Raw genomic sequence first — 19,526 nt, forward strand, 5'->3', positions numbered from 1 at the left:
GATATGTTTCAAAAGGCGTTTGCTCAGTAAACACCTGCTCCACCCAGTTTCCCTCGATCAATACGGCCTTTCTGTCCAGGCTTCATCTGAAAACCACTTCCACTATTTTGTTGTGGGCACCAGGCACTGCCTGAGGCAGAGCCAGGGCTGGACCCAGCACTTACACACTCCTCCAGCTCAGATGCAGCAGCACAGGGCTCCCGCTGACCCTGGAGAATCCTAAAAGCATCTTTGGCCATTCCCAGGTCAAACACAGCTTCCTGAGCTCCAGCAGCCTCCTTGCTCACTCTGCTCAGTACTGGTGAGGTCACACTGCTGCTGCTGGGTCCAGCTCAGGGCTCACCAGCACAAGAGAGTTCAACTGACTGAAGCCAGTTCAATGCAAGGCCACAAAGGTGATGAAGGTCTGGAGCATCCTTCGTACAAGTAGCAACTGTGAGAGCTTTTGAGTTGTTTATCCTGGGGAAAAGTAGTCTCAGGGGGACTTCACAGATGTGTATAAACATCTGATGGAAGGGAATGAAGGCAGGAAGCCAGGCTCTTCTCAGCAGTACCCTGTGACAGGACAGGAGTCAATGGGAGCAAACTAAACCGCATGAAATTCACCCACAGAAGCACAGACTGGGTCAGGCTGGAAGGGACCACAGGGGCTCATCTGGTCCCACCTCCCTGCTCCAGGAGGGTCATCCCAGAGCACATGGCACACAGTTGTGTCCAGACGGTTCCGGAATATCTCCAGTGAGGGAGACTCCACACCCTTTTTGGACAATCTGTTCCAATGATCGGTCACTGCACAGGGAAGAAGTTCTTCCTCATGTCCAGGTTGAACTCCCTGGACATCAGTTTCTGTCCATGGCCTCTTGTCCCACGGCTGGGCAGCCTTGAGCACAGCCTGGTGTAACCTCTGACCCTTCCCTGCAGACACTGACAGACATGGATGAGGTCCCCTCTCAGTGTCTCTTCTCAAGGCTGAACAAGCCCAGCTCCCTCAGCCTTTCCTTGTAAGAGATGCTCCAGTTCCTTCATCATCTTTGTCACCCTCCTCTGGACCCACCCCAGGAGCTTCATGTCTTTTTTGTACTGAGGAGCTCAGAACTGGATAAAATTTAATGACGGAGGGGGGGGAGTCTTCCCATCTCTGCTGAGGAGGGCCCATGGCATCTTGTGCTTGGGATGCCCACTTTTGTTTCTTCTGCAGACAGACCAGCAAGTCCTCCCAGTAACATGTAACCAGGTGTTTTGTTTGGAGAAAACAAGGATAGTCTCAGGACGGTTCAGAAGACCCTGGATCCCACAAGGCTCTGAGGGATCTGGTCTAATGTCAAAGTTGCCCTAAAATATAGAGTTCTCTCAGTGCCCAAGTCCTGCAAGTGCTGCAGCCTTCAGAGGCTCCAAGACAAAGCCCAGGTTTGTGAGGCATCACCCTAATCTCTTGGAAGTCTTTGGCAAGCAAACAAAACCAATCAAAAAGAAACAGCAAAGCCTGTTCCTCAGGTAAGCAGGGATGTGTTTGGTTGTTCAAAGGATTCTGATAAGGTGACCAAGATTAAAGAACAAATAAAAGTACAATTAGGGGCAAAGTCCCAACACCAGCCAAAACTCATACAGAGGAGCAACAGCGTCCTTCTCACCTAACCCTGAGCTCATCCACCTGCTCTTCAGCCTTCCCACTCAAGAGTAGCTCTGCCTGGTGCTGGCACAGGCTCTGCCTTGTCCCCTCTGGGACAAGGTCCCCGTGACAGTGGGATCCCACACAGCACAGCAGCCACAGCACTGGTCCTGCACTCGGCTCTCACCACCCCTTCCTACTGACTTCCCAGGTGGATGCGTTTGCTCCCTGAGCATCCTTCCAGAGAGAGCTGGTATCGATGGGCACAGCACCACAGAGCAGGCTGACTTCCATGTCCCGGGACAGCTGTTGAAAGCTGGTCAAATGAGCATGCCCAGCTCGCTCTGCAAAGTGTAAAATTAACTAAATATCAATTTAGGTGGGCGGTAATGGATGGTGGCAATGGCGGCGGAAGGGGAGGCCCATGGTGTGATAGATTTCAGAACAACTTGGAAAGCAAACTTGCACATTGCTGATAACACAGCAGGCTGGATACTCTGGGAGAGTCATCTAGAAATTATCATGGGTCGCTCCATGAACAGGTCTGTCTGGAAATGGGTCTGGAAAGCAAACAGAAAAGCTGCACAAAGGGTTTGCTGGCAGAGAGGGCACAGCTTGTCCCTCTCGTTTCTCTCCATTGGGAGTTTTGTGGGAATGTCTACAGACCTAGGAAATTGGTATGTCCCAGACCCTGGTTTCCCCAGTCCATCACTGCATTTGGGGCTGACCTGCTGCTGGGGAGACAACAAACCTCTTGTCTTTCCATCCCCCTTTGAGATCCAGCAAGCTCCAGGCTGCTGGGGTACAAATGACATGGCCAAAGTGACCATGATGGCAGACAATGACAAAGAGAAATGCTTGCTTAAGAAAAGCACAGTTAAATAAATAAATAGAATTAAATACAGGGGAAAACATGCTGATGTGATGTGAATAGGGACCTTGCAGTCATACCCAGGGAGGAATGGGACCCAGCCCCACATCAGACATGCCTTCCCTGACTCATCCCAGTGGTGACAATCCCCTTCCAGGTGCTCAAACTCTAGCTACCTGCAAAGGGACAAGTCTCCAGCCAGGATGCTCTGGCCTCAGGCATCTGGACTCCCACTGCAGATGCAGCCAGTGCCACCCTGGTCCTGCCCTATGGGAGGGCTCCTCATCCCCTTGCACCAACCAGGATTCCTTGGAGGTCTACCCTACTATCACGGCACTGCCAAGAGGTCTCCCTCCTAACATGAGATCAGTAGCATTTTTACTCCTGGCCCTTCACAGGATAATTTCAACCCTGGATATGGCTTTTTTGGTAGCACATTGGTTTTCCCCCTCCAGCTAATGGCTTTGCCCAGAACTTAAGCAACATTGGCTGCTTCTTTTAGAGGTTTTGTTGTTTTTGCAGATGTCCTACTTTGGCTTCAAAAGCAAGAAGTCATTTCCAGCAGGAACTCCATCTCTGCTAAGGAAACCTCTGCGGGCCACGCCAGCCCCAGGAAATCCCACGGGGTTGCCCCCAGCCTCTGTTGGCAAAGCCCTGCAGCAGTTTCCTCATCTTCCCCAGGACCCCAGACTCTGCTCCCTACAAAGACACCTCCCTGAATGCCTGTACCTTTCAGGCTGCAGCTGCCTCCCTCTTGCCAACACACACAAGGACACTGGTGTGCTCATTAGCCAAGGAATTGTCCCAGGGAGCAGCAGTGGCCTTCCTCCTGCACCTCACTTCCACAGCACTGTCCTGGCATCCAAGCTCTCACAGGAGAACAGAGCTCTGCTGCTCCTGCCTGGAAGGTCCTGGCTGGCTCTCACCTCTCCAAGGAGATGTGTTGTGCTGCCCACCTGAAGGCGGCTGCTCGCACCTCGGGGCTCAGCAGGGAGTGTTGGTGATGGCAAACAGAATCTGCCTCCAGCAAGACCAAACAAAAACCCACACACAGCTTTCTGCTGGGTTGGTTTTATGCTGGAGTGATCCCAACCCAGCAGGAAAAGGAATAAGGTGTGGATAAAGGCAGGAAGGTGGCTGGTGGATGTTCCAGCAAGGCTCAAGCCCCTGCAAACCCCAGTGCTTTCCCTTACACCACCCATTGCTCTGGCAACTGGTCTAGCCTCAGGGTTGGAAATCCAGCTCACAGGTCTCCTTTCCTCCTCCCCATGTGTCACTTTCCCACATGTTCCACTTCATCTCAACCCCTGGTACAGGCTTGCAAATGGATGAGAGATGACTGCTTTCCAGGTGCAGCTTGTCCAACAATCCAGAGGAAAACCCTCTAGCAGCTCCTCTAGGCCATGGACAGGCCAAGCTGGAAAGCCATTACATCAGAGTGGCAAGGGACTGGGCATCTCGAGGCTGGCTGAGATTTCCTTGCTCATCATCTGAAGCAGGGATTACATGTGGAAACTGAACCTCCATGAGGTCACCATGGAAAAATAGGCTTGTCCCTAGGGAAACAAGTGAGCTGAGCAGCAGCCACTGAGCAAGAGGAAACAATCAAAGATGAGCAAGATCAAGCCTGTCTGGGCACCCTCACACTGACGAGCCTCTGGATGATCCCAAACATTCTATTGCCCTGCAACCATAGAATGTTCCCCAAGGTCCTGCCCGGGGAATGCTCACAGACCCTTGGTGACCTACCCCCCCATCACCATGCCCCAAGCAGCCTTATCCAGCTTGGATTGCATGGAGCATGGTTGTGCAGAGGGAAGGAGTGGGAAAAGCACCAACTCTCAGTCCCTGCATCAGAGGGGGGTTTGATCCCCGCAAGCGAGCTCATATGTGGCTCTCAGGAGCCCCAGACTCCCAAATAAGCTGCCAGCCTGGGCAGAGAGCCAGAGCACAGGATGGGTGGAGAATGCGAGAGCCCCACAGCAAACTTGTGGTTTCGATGAGGTGGACAGGGAGAGGCAGCACCTGCCTGTGCCAGGGTAAGAGAAACAGCTGCCTCCCTGCCAGCCAGAGGGCAGGGAGGGAGCTGGGCCCTTTTGCCCCTCCAGAAAGCCAAAGTCTGGGCTGGAAGTGACTTATCTGCCCAGCATGTACTTCCTGAGCCCTGTCAAGGGAAAGCACATGTGGCCAAGGTCCTCTCCTCTGGGGCCAGGAGGCACATGGGGTGACTGGTCCTGCAGAGGGGATGTTGCACAGCCTGAGCCACTGGCCCTGGTGGCCCACGTCACAGCCACCCATCTCCACCTCCCCAGGTGTCTGTGCCCAAACAGGAGAAACACACAGTCCTGCTACCTGGGTCCCTGGTCATGCAAAGCCGTGGATGATGCTGTGCAGGATGCTGGGATGAGTTTGAAAGGGAAGGATGTGGAAGAGAAGCTACTGCAGAGAGAGGAGACCCTGGCCAAAGGACCGGCTGTGGACTTCCATTGTGGAGAGCAGCTCCCAGTCCTCCTTTGAGTTGTCTCAATTTGTCCACCAGCCAGCAAGAAGCAGACTCAGTGACCACTTTTTCGCTGGTGCTGGAAGCCAGTTGGCTTTCTAGCAGGGCTGTCCTGTTGCTGATCATCCTGGTGCAGCACAGGGCTTGGGGACTTGGCTGGCTTAGAGGAATATGGGAGGCCATCTGAAGATGGCACATACAAGACATCAGTGTGTTCAGTGGTGCCTGGAGCAGCAAGGGGAAGCACAGGAGGGAGCTGGGGATTGCCATAACCCCAGCCCAGCGTGGATGGAGCCAGGCTGCACTGGAGAGGACTCCATGTCACGGAGGTGTGATTCATCCTGCACGGACCTGAAGACTGTACCAACAAAATAAAGAGCTAAACACTCGTGACTATCTCTGTTAAGAAGAAAAAGTAGAACATGAGAAGGGAAAAGAAGGGACAAGCACAAAGAGAAGAGCAGGGGGCAAAGCCCAACAGCCATGGGTGAAATCAAGGAGTGACACAGGGACACACACGTGGGTGGCGTGGCCCCACCATCATGCCCTGCTCAGCCTGCCCCCCCTCTGCATGAGGTGGCAGTGCCTTGCAGGGCTAAAGTTGGCACTCACCAGAGCAGAGCCTGGTCAATCCCTGGGGCAGTGCTGGAGTGCAGGGCACCAGTGGGAAGGTCTCTGCTGTGGGATCACCATCCCAGCTGCCCTGCCGGGGAGGGGCCTCTGGCTGCAGGCACACAAGCCGGGCTCTGGGTGTTTGCTTTGCATTCTCCCAGGCTGATGATAACCACCTGCTCCTCAGCCAAGGCTCCAGCTCACCATGCTGAAATTCAAGAGGTATTTGGTCACGTAAGTGGATTTTTTTATGTATTTATTTAAGTAAAATACTGTTTCCCTAAGTAAAATTCTCTTTCCAGCCTACCCAGAGGTGATGTCCTTGTGGGTCCCCCTGTGTTGCAAAACAGTTGGAGATTTAAGTGGTGATGGGAATAGGCAGAGGAGCATTTCTGCTCTGCCTCTGTGCGGTGCACTCTGGGGTGATGGGGCTTCTCTCTTCTGGTGAAGTTCCAAGGGCAGCAGGAAAACAGCACCTTTTGTAAGGCTGTTACCACAAAAGAAGGAGTATGGCAAAGAGAGAGCAAGTAGGATCATAGGCTCATAGAATCACAGAATGGTTTGGGTTGGAAGGGACCTTAAAGATCATCTCATTAGATCCCCCCTGCCACGGGCAGGAACCCCTTTCACTACATCAGGTTGCTCATCCAGCCTGGCCTTGACCACCTCCAGGTGTAAAGGCAGGATGCTGGTCCCTCCTGCTGCATCCCAGGCAAGGGGATCACCAGCAGAGTAGATGTGGAGCAGAAACCTGGCTCTGTGCAAGTCTTTCACATGGCCAGCCCAGTGAGTGCAAGTAGGGTGAGGTGCCTCTTCCACAGCCTCCGGTTTGGAGAGGATGGACAAGGATCAGGGAAGGGCAAGGATTGACTTCACAGCAAAGTTGTTTGGCTGGGGGAGAGCATTTTAGGGCTGAGGTGCAAGGGGGCTCAGGGTCACTCCCAGCCCAGCTGTGTCAAGGGTAGGGTGGGCACTGACACAGGTAGGCAGTGCTGTTGTGCCCTCGTTGTGCTGCTCTATCTTCTCCTGAGTGTCCTGCTGATCATTTTGCCCATTTTCTTATTTATAGTAAAAAAAAAAAGTCTGGAATTACTGGTCAGAGGAAGTAGGCTGTGGCTGGTGTACAGATGGTGTACATTAATTCCCCATGCAAAATTGCTGCTTCCTGGAGCACACCTGGGCACAGCAAAACAATAAAGTCTTTTTCTGCCACTTATCTGCCTGGTGAACTCTGCCCCAGCACCTCCCACAGCAGGACCCTGCAGGGCTTGGCATCCACCTGACCATGGACCCATCCCCTGCAGGGATTTCTGTGTTGGACTGGGACAGGGCACAGGTCAGGCAGAAGCACATCCTCCACTGCTTCAAGCAGAGGGAAAATAATGGCAGGGAAATCCACAGTACTGCTGTGAGCCAGCAGCACCTGCTGCCGAGCAGCACCCCAGGCACCCCCTGCCCTGCTGGGACACGGCACTGAGACACTCCTGGGGACATCATCCCTTGCAAATAAACCACCAGCACACTGGGTTTGGATTGAATCCCTTGAGCCAGCACAGGAGGATTCAGCTGCTGTGACTGCCACTGTGACCCCTCACAGCCAAAGGCATCCCTAGGGTGCTGCATACATGTCTGCACCCTGGTTTGTCACTTTTGGAGGTGACAGCACACAGGCTCTGATCTGAGGGGGTTCTTCAGCTACAGCCTGCCTGCAGGGGGAGGCATCTTCAGAGTCTCTGCAGGAGCTGGGCTCTCACAGCCCAACCCACCCTGCAGGGCAGTGCCAGCTCCCAGCAGCTCCGAGTGCACCTTGGACATCTTCTGGTGCTCAAGTATTTAACTCTGCCCCAAGGCACTCATGACCCTGATCCCATCCTGGTGTGTTAAATGGAGAGAAGGCTGTGCAGGGGTTACCCACAGAAGCCAGCTACAACTCATCCAGCTGCTCCAGCCTCCAAGACAATGACTGTTCATGCCACATGTGCCATTTAACCCCAGTTTTGCTGCCTTCATTGCAACTTCTTGGTATCTTCAGCACAAACTTCAGTGCTGCCACTTGCTCAGCACACCCTCCTTGATGCCTGCATGTCCCCCCAGAGCCAGCCTGGAGGAAGGGAGGAAGGGCTCTGTTTTTCTGCTGTCCTGACCAGACCCAAGCAGCCAGCCACGTGTTATGTGTTCTCAACTGGGTGTTCAACCAACACAATGACCATCTCAAAAGAGCAAAAGGACCTGGATCTTTCCCCCAGGTTCTCTACAGGTCGAGAGTTTAGGACCTTTGTGGAGGCAAGTCAAGAATTATATCTGCACCAAATACTTGAGGAGAAGATTTGCATCATTCTGCTTTTGTTACTGGGTGCTCATGCAGATTCCCCCCAAGAGAGAGTATAAATGTATCACTAAATATCACAGTTATTCACCTCTTCATTCCTTTCTTGGTGCTTGTGGTAGGCTTACCTTGAGTGTTTGGAGAGTTGGATTGAGTTGCCAACCAGATCTGTCAGGCAGAATCATCCTGGAGCAGCTCCTCCCTCACTGCCTTCTCCCTCTTTGGTCTCTGACCTTTCACACAGAGTTACTTCAACAAGCCTTTCCTCACAGCAGCTCTGGGGCAGCCTCAAGTCTCTGCTTCCCCCTCTCCCTTTAACATCCCTTGGCATTTTATGTGCTGTTAAAGCATTTGGCATTTTTCTGCTCCTTTGCTTGTTGTGCCCATTCAGCTCTGACAGCACGAGGCTCTCCTGGTGCTGCCAGTACAGCCAGGCAATGAGCCAGGGGCACATTTGCCAAACACCTTGGCAACCTGCTCCTCAAGTGGAAAAGGTCATGGGTACCACCAGTTTGCCATCAGGTTTGGGGATGCTGTGCTGCTGACGTGTGGTAATTACGTGCCTTTTGAATCCCCAGTAGCACTGCCATGACCTAAGACCTCCCAGTCTTCCCAGTCCCAAGTACTTTAGAAACTACAAACCTCCTGGGGGGGGAGCTCAGTGCTTCAGGTTGGTAAAGGATGTTCTTGGGAGCAGGGCAGAATCATATCCATGAGTGTCCAAACCACTAGAAGCAGCACTGTCGCTATCAAACTACTGCTTAGTCATAACAGTTGATGTTTTTTTCTGGAACAAATCCAATTTCTCAGTAACAACCCCAAATTTCTGACCTGTCTGACGCACGTGACCACTTTGGACAGCCCACATTTGTGTCACTGCTGGCTCACCAGGCAAGTACTGCTCCCACGTGTCACAGGACTGCCTGGAGTAGGAGATAAAGCATCATGAAGATGAAGAAGCTCCAGGACAAGAAGGTCTGTGCAGTCCCAGTCCCACTCTCTTGGTTCAAATCTGACCACTGCAGGAAGCGAGCAACACCAACCAACACAGATTAGCTGTCAGAACGTGGCTTCTAAGCACACTCTGACCAAATTCCTGCTTTCATTAACTCTTTCTATTTAGATCCCTCCATTTCATGCTCAGTAAAGCAGCCTGTGACCCTTCCTGCCTCAGAGAGGGGAGAGCAGGCATGTGGGGCTGGCAGGCTGGAAACCCCCCCCAGCAGAGCCCACCCCAGAGGATTTAACCAGATCTTCAGCACAAATCATCTCCTGTTAGACAACAATTGGCTTCCTGGGTAGAAACCAGCAGAATCACAGAATCATTCAGGTTGGAAAAGCCCTCTAAGATCATTGAGTCCAATTGCTCCCCCAGCACTGCCAAGGCCACACTAAACCATGTTGCCAAGTGCGATAACTACATGTCTGTTAAATCCCTCCAGGGATGGTGACTTCGCCTCTGCCAGGGCTTGATTATTGTTTCCACAAAGAAATGAAATGCAAACTATTTTTTTTTCCAGGAAACTTAGTCCCCCAGCTGCTCCACTAAAGATTAGGACTACAACTAAACTCCACCAGGATGTTGCAGCAAGTCCTACAAGCAGTAGAAGCCCCGTGGCAGTGTTTTCTGTGGCCTGGATGTCACCACAAACAACCCAATCCCCCACAGCGCTGCACTGATGACCTGTAGAAATCACACTGCCCTTGCAGACTCAGCTAAAACCAGACAAAAATCCAGGCCACACACTGGAGGGGCATCGCTGGGGCCCCCATGGTGGCATCACATCTTCAGCCACTGCTGGAGCCTCTAACAGCAGGCACTGAGAGCAGGGAGAGCAGGGCAAACAAAGATTTTATTGTCCAGGTTGATAGAGATGGAGTCCTGATACTTCTAGACCAGGCAGGGCAGGGAATACGCAGGGAGCGCCTGCTCCTGGTGCCAAGGTGGGAACCCAGGCTGCTCCAGGAAGGTGTCCCTGAGCAGCCAAGGGAGTTGGCAGTTACCACTGTTTACTTTTCAGAGGACTATCTGTGGCCCATCTAGAAATTTCCACTGGGCTCCAGCGCTTGGCACAGCCTGGAGGTCCCTTGGTTATCACTGCCTCCGCATCATTTCCGCCCGCACCTGAAAGAAAGATAAAGAAATAAAACAAGCCTCAAGGCACCTTTGCCTCACACATTTCCCCATGAATGGTCTGAAATATCGGTTTCCTTGCAGGAAGCTGAGTGCAGTCTACAGGGTCCAGCCAGGTCGGCTCTGGATCTCCTTCAGCCTCCTCATCCTCCTCCTGGTCGCCCTTCAAGTCGTGGAGAAGCTGCAGCCTTCCAGGTAGGTCCAAAGCAGGATTACAGAACTGCACCTTATCCTCCAGCCTTTTGCTGACCACTGAGGTGGGCTCAAAACCACTCTTCTGAAAACCACCCAACAGGGTCTTCCTTAGACAGGGAGGAAAATCCAAGTGGGAGAGGACTCTCTGAGGCTCCCACATCCCACCCCTATGCCCTGGTCAGAGCTGAGCCCACTCTGGGGTCAGGCCAGGTTGCTCTGGGCTTTGTCCTGGCTCACCATAACCCCCTACAGATCTTGAGCCCAGTTGTCCCAGTCTGGGGTTATCTGCAATTGTTCCTCCAGCTTCTCTAGGCAACTTGCTCTTCTCTGACTTTGCCTCCTCTTGCTTTGCCCCTTCCATCGTGCTCCAGCGAGACAAAGGCATTGACACAGGCTGCTGACCTGTCCTTCTCTTCTTCATAGAATCATAGAATCCTTAAAGGTTGGAAAACATCTCTGAGCTCATCAAGCCCAACTTCTTGCACCCATCCTGACTCCCCAGGGCAGGGGTGAAGCCCTACACCTACCAGCAGTGCCACCTACCCCAAGAAAGATGGGGAAACACACTTGGTGGTATCTGTGGGAGGGCTCGGGGGGGCTCACTGGGCTGCAGAGGAGTTGCCCTCTGCACATTCCTTCCGCTCTGATGCAGCTGAGCATCGTGTCCTCCCCATTACAGGAACTGCCAGTGTGAGGTGGAGCGTGACCTGCAGCAGAGCACGGGCCAGGGGCTCAACTCTGGCCTCCAGACACCTGACCTGCTCTGGGAGGACAATTCCCTGCAGTGGCAAAGGAAAGCTGTGCCAGACCCCACTTCGACTGAGGACCTGCATGTCAGCTGGGAGACCTCACTGGAAAGCAGCCCAGGCAGCCCAGAGGAGCATGAGACACGGCAGCCTGTGGAGAGCAGTAAGAAGGTGGAAGCTCATCTATTGCCCACGAGGCTGAAACCCCAGCTCCCTGTCCTGAGAAAAGCAGCCAGAGAAAGTCCTTCTCCAAGCCTTCCTGGCAGGATCACCACAGTTTTGGCAGAAGCTGTCACCAGGAATTTCATTGTCTTTGCAAACAGACTGAGCACTAAGGAGAACGGGCAAACGTCACCAGCCAGAATGACACAGGTGGAGGTACAGAACCAGTCTCAGCCTCAAGCCGTGGCTTCCCCCAGCCATCAGAGGAGCAGTTCACTGACAGATCCCGTCCCAAACTCAGCTCAGCCCCTGCAGGCAGAGGACTCTTACGAAACACGCCCAGAGACAGGATTTTTCCCAAACTGGACAGCAGCCTCTATGGTCGAGGAGGGGACGAATGGAGGGGGTCGGCAGGCCAGAGGAGTCGCCCCTCAAGGGAAGGCGTGTGAGCCCCAGACTGACATTGTTTTCCTCAAGGTGCACAAGAGTGCCAGCAGCACCGTCATGAACGTCCTCTTCCGCTTCGGCGAGACCCACAACCTCACCTTCGCCTTCCCCCTCGGCGGGGGCTTCCAGCTCTTCTACCCCCGACACTTCATGGCGAGGTTCGTGCAGGGCTTCTCCCCCAGGAGCCCCCGGCGGTTCAACATCCTCTGCCACCACATGCGATTCCTGCAGCCGGAGGTACAGGCAAAGCCACGACCCCTGGGAAGGGCGAGCAGGGGAGGGAGACAGGGGCTCATGGGGCGCAAGGTGGGGCACCTGTAAAGCACGCAAACTCTTCAGGGATGAGTCACAGGCAGCCAGGATTGCCCACGGGTACCTTTCACGTTGTTGGCATCTCCTGAGAGCTTTTGGGAGCAGGTTTGATGAATCACTCTGCTTTGACCCGTGACAAGATGGGGGACAGCACCTGTAGCTGTCAGCAGCTATCATCTCCTTCTTGTCTGGTGGGCCCTTGGAGACATCCTGTTCTCTGGACAGGCCATCAGGGAACCACCAGAGGAGAACATCTAAAGTGCATCAGTTCAGGTCAGCCATGCCCAGCATCCACCCCTCTGGATGCCACTTGATGATACACAGGTCTTGGGAAAGGCAAGGAGACAGGATGTATCTCCATCCCAGAAAGCCCACACAGGTGTGGCAGCACATGGTGGGGAGGTTTGGTCACTGCCCCCCTCATGTGCCTCTTCTGGGGCTCTCCACAGCTCCTTGGATGAGCTGCACCTTGAAACCCTCCCCAGCACCCACTATCTCCCACCCCAGTGAGCACCTCTGCTTGCCAGGACTGTGGGCAAGCAGGCCCCTTGTCCCCACCCCACCTTTAAACTCTCCTTTTTCTCCTCCACAGGTGCGGAAAGTGGTGCCCAGCTCTGCCACCTACTTCTCCATCCTGAGGAACCCCGTGCAGCTCATGGAGTCCTCCTTCACGTACTACAAGGGCGCGTCGGCCTTCTCCCGCGTGCGCAGCCTGGAGGAGTTCCTGAGCCAGCCACACCTCTACTACGACCCCGCCAGGGGCGACAGCAACTACGCCAAGAACCTCATGACCTTCGATTTTGGCTTCAACCCCAATGCAGAGGTGTCTGCTGAGCGGGTGCAACTCATGGTAAAGGCCATCGAGGCGTCCTTCGACTTCATCCTCATCTCCGAGTACTTCGACGAGTCCATGGTGCTCCTGAAGGAGATGCTGTGCTGGGACCTGGACAGCGTCGTCTCCTTCCCACTCAACACCAGGGACAGCAGTACCAAGTCCTCCCTCTCGGACAGCATCGTGGAGAAGATAAAGGAGTGGAACAGGCTGGACTGGGAAATCTACACTCACTTCAACAGGACCTTCTGGGAAAGGATCGACCGGGACATCGGCCGGGAGCGCATGGAGCGGGAAGTGAAGGCGCTCCGGGAGCGGCAGGCGGAGCTGGCAAGGACCTGCCTGCAGGGCACGGGCAGCGTGGCCCCGAAGGACATCAAGGACTCTTCCCTGAAGCCACTGCAGCACGGGGGTGCCAGGATCCTGGGCTATAACCTCAAGCAGGGCTTGGATAAGGAGACGGAGCACATGTGCCGGCGCCTGGTGACCCCGGAGCTGCAGTACAGCAGCGCTCTCTACAAGAAGCAGTTCCCCCCAGAGCCCCCCGAGACCCCCCAGCCCACTCCCTCTGGGCAAGGCAGTGCCCCACAGCACCGGCTGGAGGGCACCCAACACTGAGCCTCCCTGCCCCTCCAGGCATCTTCTCCAGCCGCCTCGGCTGAGGGCAGCGAGGCACTCAGATCCTGGGCTTGGGGACTGCTCCTGCCCTGGAGAGGGGGTGGGCTGGGGGCTGCTGGCAGCCCCCTGTCACCTCTGTCTGTGCAAGACTGTGCACAAGCTCTGGGTGCTACACACTGCTGTGGAGCAGGATGGGCTGCAATGGGGGGTCCCAGGGGCTCGACATGACTTTTCCAGAGGGAACCCTCCCCCCCCAGTCAGCAGCTGAAGCCTCGGCAGCAGGGAGCAGATCCAGGAAGGCAGCCCCAGTCCCCACGCCAGAGACTGCAACAGTGCAGGGCCAAGCTGTAAATCAGAGCCGTGGAGTTTGATTTACAGCTTGGGAATGAGTCTGTCTGTCTGTCCAGCTGCAGCTCTCCTCCGCTCCACCTTAACGCTACCGTGCTGGAAAAGCAGCCTCTTAATTAAAAATAACAATATCCACTGCCACTCCTTAAATTCCCCTTAATTACATCAATTTGCCCCAGTAGACAATCTGCCTGGTAGACACTCTCCCCAGCAGCCCAAGAAACAGATCCCAAATATCTGAAAAGCAAAAAAAAAAAAAGGAAAAATCCAGCAATATTTTTTCCCTGGCTCTGTGGTGACGTGTTGCCTTCAGACGCTGCATTTATAGGATCAGCATCCTACCCTGGAGCTGATGATCTGGCACCAGGGTGTCAGACTGCAAGTTCCATACCCATGGGACTGGGGGAGGCCTCGTGAGCATCTCTGCAGCCAGACATCTCAATCCACCGCCTGGAGCAGCCATAGGAACATCCTATGCTCTGCCTGGGGAAAGGGACCACAGGAACGGGTTGTGGTGGGCGAGTCAGCCTTACTTTTCGCACCCTGCACTTATCCACAAATCAAAAGCAGAGCCAGCAAATCAGCTGGGATAAATGGAGGCCCCACCTCTGGGTTTTCAGCTGATTGCCAAACCAAAAGAGGTTCAGGAAAAATTGTGCGGGGGGATCTGAGCATCCCGGGCTCTCCCTGGGGCAGCCACGTCGAGCCTCAAAGGTTTAGGTTTACACCCAAAGGTGTCCTGTTTCCTGCTCTGTTTGACCAGGATAAAAGCCAGACTGTGCTCCCAGTGCCTTTTCCAGGGCAGTGCCAAGCATCGGGGGGCGGGCACGATGTGGGGGCACCATTTTGGGGGTGTTTGCTGCACGGTTTTTGGGGTGTTGTTCATTCCATAAAGTTTAATCTCTGGGGCACATCCACACATCGCTGTGTTGGTTCCTTCCCTCATTTCTCCTGTTGGGATGTGGTGTGGGCTCATGCCTTGCAGAGGTCTAGATCCTCAGGAAATAGGAGGAGTCTGTCCCTGCTCGAGCTCCTGCCAAGCTGACCCAGGGCAGGGACACTGGCACAGCCGGAGCATCGTGTCCCCCCTGTGCTCTTCCCTGGGGAGAGAGCCCTGGGATGCAGCATCCATGGAGGGCTGTAGGGCCAGCACAGCCTGGGGGCATCCCCGTTCGCCCAGCAGGTGTTTCCCATTTTCAGGGATCAGATGGGCTGATATCCCTCAGCAGAGCTCACAGGAACAACATCACTGACTCAAATGCCAACCACAACATTTTTTATTATTATTATTATTATTCCACAAACCACAATTTTATCTTTAGGAATATTTTGCATAGACGAGAAACGGAGCCCAGGGATGCACTTGCTCAACCACACTGGCTGCCTGGGTCTCTTTTATTTTTTCTCACCACAGACCCTTTGTGCACCATTTCTTGATGTTTTACAGCGCCAAAACCCTGGCCAAGCACACCCCCAGAGGAGCAGGGTCTCCTGTGGCCAGTGAACTCGCCTTGGAGCATTTTTAATTCCTCTCCAAGACCTGCCAGGTTCAGCCTGTGCAACTCAACATCCTCAGTTCAAGTCTGACTCAAACCCCACCACTTTTTGACCAATGTTCATTAATAACTCGAAAGATCAAAGCCTGCTTCCTCCCCATCCTAAGTTTCCAAGGCAGTTACTGGTTTATACTTTGGTTTTATGGCTGCAAGAGACCCAGTGAGGTTATTTCAGGCGTTGTACAATGCAATAACCCAGGGTTGCTCAAGCCTGCCCATGTAATAGTCTTTCTGGGAGCTTCCTGGCAATACAAGACAATTAGCAATTTATGCAAAAGTGTTAGTTTTTTTCTCACTGAGCTAACAACAAAGGCTTGGAACATTTAGGGCTCTCCAGGGAGTCTTTCAAAGCTATTCCCAAAGGAGCTCAGGGACTCAGACATCCTGCAAGGATTCCTCTGCGATGCTTTAAAACAGTCTCACCTGGTGGTAGGGACTGAACACGCAGGATGAGCAGCAAAATCTTCCCTGCCTGGAAACCCTATCCCAGGAGAGGGGCTGCCAAGACCCCCTCTGCCCCACGGCTCAGGCACGAGGCTCAGAGTTGCTCTTCCCCCCCTTCCTCTTCCTCTTCGGTTCATCACCCTCCTCGTGCACTGTCACCTTCACCTTGGGTATCTTGTATTTGCTCTTCTGGCTGTAGAGGAGGTTTTTCTGGAAGAGCCGTGGGATGTTGCCCTGGTAGAGCAGGAGGGCAGCAAACATCCCTGGAATGAGAGCACAGACCCTTCCGTGTCCTGCACTGAGCACCTCCACCCTCCCCACGGCTCAGCCGCGATTTCCAAACCCACGACCTTCACCGTGAGCAAAAGGCAGCTCAGCACCACTGAAGCCCTCACTGAGAGCTGACAGACCTCCTCTGTATGGCTTTAAGAAGAATTTAGCCAGTGTTTCCCTAATGTAATAAGCTTGTTTTGACCCAAAAGGGCCGCAAACCACCCCAGTAGTCTTTTGCCACAGAATCATTCAGGTTGGCAAAGCCCTCCAAAACCACTGAATCCAACTATTCCCCCCCCACTAACCCGTATCCCCAAGTGCCCCATCCACATGTGGCTTTTAAATCCCTCAAGAGATGGTGACTCCACCACTGCCCTGGGCAGCTGTGCCAGTGCCTGACCACACTTTCAGAAAGAAATTTTCCCTGATACCCAACCTAAACCTCCTCTGGCACAACTTGAGGCCGTTTCCTCTTGTCCTGACCCTTGTTACCTGGGAGAAGAGACCAACCCCCACCCTTCTTCACCCTCCTGTCAGGGAGTTGTCCCCAATTTCTGCATTCAAGGCAGCCCATATCCAGCTCCCTGTGATCATCCCGAAGCTGTGGACAACCCCAAACCACAGCTCAGCTTGTCATTGCTCTAAAACACCTTTGCTTTATCTCCCCCAAACTCAGGCCTCAGGGAGAGTTTTGCCCATGTCCCGTGCAGAAATTAGATTAAAAACCTGGATAGCCAAGAGATGACTCCAGAGACAAGGAAGCTGGAGGAAAAATAACACTTGCCACTGCCAAGACCCAAGTTCAGCCCCTTGCAGGAATGATTTGTGTTACACCCAGCATTCCTGCCTTGCCCACTGCCCCCCATCCCAGCCCCTGCCCCTGGGAAGATCTCACCTGCGAGGGGCCCCAGCCAGTAAACCTGGATGTAGTCCCAGAAGCTGTTCCCTGTGCAGTGGAAGGTGGTGGCTGTGGCCAGGGCAGGGTTGAAGAAGGCCCCTGTGAATGATCCAGCTGTGTGGGAAGAGAAACATGGCCAAGGGTCTCACCTGCATCCTTTGGGACACTGACAAAGAGCTGGGCCCACAGACCGTGACCCCTCCTGCCTGCCCAGAGCATCCCTGCTGCTGCCCAGCTCCAGCACCTGCATCCCTCGGGTGGGGAAAATCCCACCCTCGTCATCCTGAGCTTTGCAGGAAGCAGAAAAGCTCAGTTTGGGGCCAAGGGGTTGCATTAGGGGACACTGAAGGGAAGTGATCCCAGTCCTGGGCCAACTGGCTTCTCAAGTGCCAACATTCACCTGCTGCCCAAATATCCTAAACTGCCGTCTTCATCCCAAAGCGATTGTTCCCCAAAACAAGTAGAAAACAAACATCTTGGCAGTTGTTACCTCGTTAATCGTTACCTCTCCAGTCCTAGAAGATGAAAGAGGGGCTGTCCCTCCCCCACAAGTTAGGTGTTTTCCCAAATGACTCAGGAGTGCTGCTCACCTGTGTAGGTCAGGAAGGTGACGGTCGCTGCCAGCGCGGGGACCCGGCAGATGGGGTGACTCTGACGTGACTTGAGGAGGACGAGGTGGAACAGGAAAGAGCAGGTGCCTTCCACGAGGGCAGCGTGGGGCAGGGAGGTGTGGATGGAGGAGCTGCACTCCGATGAGATCAGGCTCTGGATGAAGTGGAACTGCGTCAGCTCCCAGGACCAGAAGAGCTTGGTGACAGCCCAGCCTGCCCCCGTGCCCACGCCCTGGGCCAGCAGCTTGGCAGCTGTGGTTGCGAGACTGGACTCGAGCAGCAGGAACTCCTGGACAGAGACAGTTGGGTTGGCAGATGCTCCATCAAAAGAGGCGCCATGAACAGCGAAGAGAAGGAAGAGCAGAGTCAAGACCATGTCCAGGCCAAAGCCACCCCCCCATGGGCCCATCTCCATCAGCATCCTCAGCTCCAGGCAGCTCGTGCACAACTGTAACGAGCCAGCAAGTTCTCTGGCAAGGCAGCCATACGCTCTGGGAGACAGGAGCCTCTTGGAAAGCCACCTGAGCACCTGGCACATCCCAACAACCAGGAAAAAAAAAGCAATGGAGACATTGAGGGTGTCCATAGTGAGGGCTGTGCCGGGGGAGAGTCCGGACCAAACCCTGGGAAGGAGCAGAGGAAGCTCCCGCAGCTCCTCTTTATAAAGCTCCGTGTGAGCAAACGTGGCACAGCCTGACAGGCCTGGGAAATGCCACATGTGTGGCCCCTGCAGGGCAATGCCAGCTGCCTCCAGGAGCTGATGGAATCACAGCAGCTGGAGCAGCCAACACGGTGTTTGTCCCAGGAAGGAGGTGCCGGTTTTATTCCCGCTGGGACCCCAAGCACGGCATTCACACCTGAGAGCCCCCAGCAGCTCCCCAGAGCTGCCAGGTCTCCCAAAAGGAGCAAAAATCTTCATTTGTTTTCTGCTTGGCTCCAATCCCTGTGGCTGCCCCATCCCTGGAAGTTTCCAAGGCCAGGTTGGATGTGCCTTGGAGCATCCTGGGCTAGTGGGAGGTGTCCCTGCCTGTGGCAGGGGGTTGAATGAGATGAGCTTTAAGGTCCCTTCCAACCCAAACCATTCTGGGTTTCTATGATAAAACACAACCTACCACCCCATTCCCAAAGCTTGAGACATGAGGGGACCCAGCAACCTATCCAATGGTTCCCATTTTTTCCAGAGAATAGTCACTCAGCCACAGCAAGGTCCATCTTCAGCCAATTTGGAAACCTGGCTTGCTCACTGCCCCCCACCCTTGTCTTAATACCCTGGTTTGGTGAAGGTGGCACTAATTACACGTGCCATTGGTCTGCAGGTGGCATTTTTGTGACAGCAACATTTCAGCTGCTCCTGCTGGTAACACAAATATTGGCGATGGGATCTTTCCCAGCTCCACCAAAACCCTCCCATGGCATCATCATTACCTGACTTTGTAAACCCATTGAAACATCTGATCTCATTTGGGCTAAACCCAAACAATTCTTCCCTGTGAGGGTGGTGAGGCCCTGGCACAGGTTGCCCAGAGAAGCTGTGGCTGCCCCATCCCTGGAGGGTCACGCTGGAGGGGGCTTGGAGCAACCTGGGCTAGGGGAAGGTGTCCATGCCCTTGGCAGGGGGTGGAATGAGATGAGAGTTAAGGCCTCTCCCAACCCAAACCATTCTATGATTCTATGACAAACAATTCATGTGTCTCCTGGGTCACTTCCCTGCTCTGCAGCAGCAATAAGAACACCCTGACCCCACGTTTTCCACCCCTACAGGCAGAACAGCATCTCCTTCATCCCCAGGGCAGGGGTGATGGTGGGTGTCCCAAACTCCTCTCAGCTCCCTGTCACACACAAAGAGCCAACAGTTTCCATTAATGCCATTTTATTCCCAACCCCCATGTTATTTATAAAAGGAATTGCCAGGAAACACAGGTTTGAAGCACACTTGAGCCAGGGATGAGGCACCTCATACAGTTCAAACTGGCTACAGTGACACAGACCAAGCCATGAAAACCAGGAGCGGACGCTCCGAAGGCATTGGAGC

At 54.0% G+C, this 19,526-nt stretch overlaps 2 protein-coding genes across 2 annotated transcripts; one reads left to right on the forward strand and one right to left on the reverse strand.

The window, feature by feature from the left end:
• Window positions 1–5,719: 5,719 nt before the first annotated feature.
• Window positions 5,720–13,364, forward strand: LOC127468348 (galactose-3-O-sulfotransferase 2-like). The gene is made up of 4 exons (XM_051781397.1): window positions 5,720–5,826; window positions 10,137–10,247; window positions 10,927–11,839; window positions 12,507–13,364. Exons 1-4 carry the CDS (start codon window positions 5,798–5,800, stop codon window positions 13,362–13,364), a joined length of 1,911 nt encoding a protein of 636 aa, XP_051637357.1. The 5' UTR covers window positions 5,720–5,797.
• Window positions 13,365–15,023: 1,659 nt separating this feature from the next.
• LOC127468850 (aquaporin-12-like) lies at window positions 15,024–18,402 on the reverse strand. Its single transcript, XM_051782499.1, has 3 exons — window positions 17,474–18,402; window positions 16,881–16,997; window positions 15,024–15,975 (listed from the first exon to the last, which is right to left on the reverse strand). Exons 1-3 carry the CDS (start codon window positions 18,210–18,212, stop codon window positions 15,794–15,796), a joined length of 1,038 nt encoding a protein of 345 aa, XP_051638459.1. The 5' UTR covers window positions 18,213–18,402; the 3' UTR covers window positions 15,024–15,793.
• Window positions 18,403–19,526: the final 1,124 nt, after the last annotated feature.

This window comes from Manacus candei, unplaced genomic scaffold (genome assembly GCF_025592945.1).
Source record: "Manacus candei isolate 608988 ecotype Guabito, Panama unplaced genomic scaffold, ASM2559294v1 h1tg000015l, whole genome shotgun sequence".
NCBI classification, from domain to species: Eukaryota; Metazoa; Chordata; class Aves; order Passeriformes; family Pipridae; genus Manacus; species Manacus candei.

Coding starts and splice junctions, on each gene's coding strand:
- LOC127468348 (XM_051781397.1), top strand. CDS start 5,798: ATGCTGAAATTCAAGAGGTATTTGGTCAC. Junction 10,248..10,926: donor GAGAAGCTGCAGCCTTCCAG/GTAGGTCCAAAG, acceptor TCCCCATTACAG/GAACTGCCAGTGTGAGGTGG. Junction 11,840..12,506: donor TGCGATTCCTGCAGCCGGAG/GTACAGGCAAAG, acceptor TCTCCTCCACAG/GTGCGGAAAGTGGTGCCCAG.
- LOC127468850 (XM_051782499.1), bottom strand. CDS start 18,212: ATGTGGCATTTCCCAGGCCTGTCAGGCTGTGCCACGTTTGCTCACACG. Junction 16,998..17,473: donor CACCTTCCTGACCTACACAG/GTGAGCAGCACT, acceptor CTTCCCACACAG/CTGGATCATTCACAGGGGCC. Junction 15,976..16,880: donor CTGGCTGGGGCCCCTCGCAG/GTGAGATCTTCC, acceptor CTCTCATTCCAG/GGATGTTTGCTGCCCTCCTG.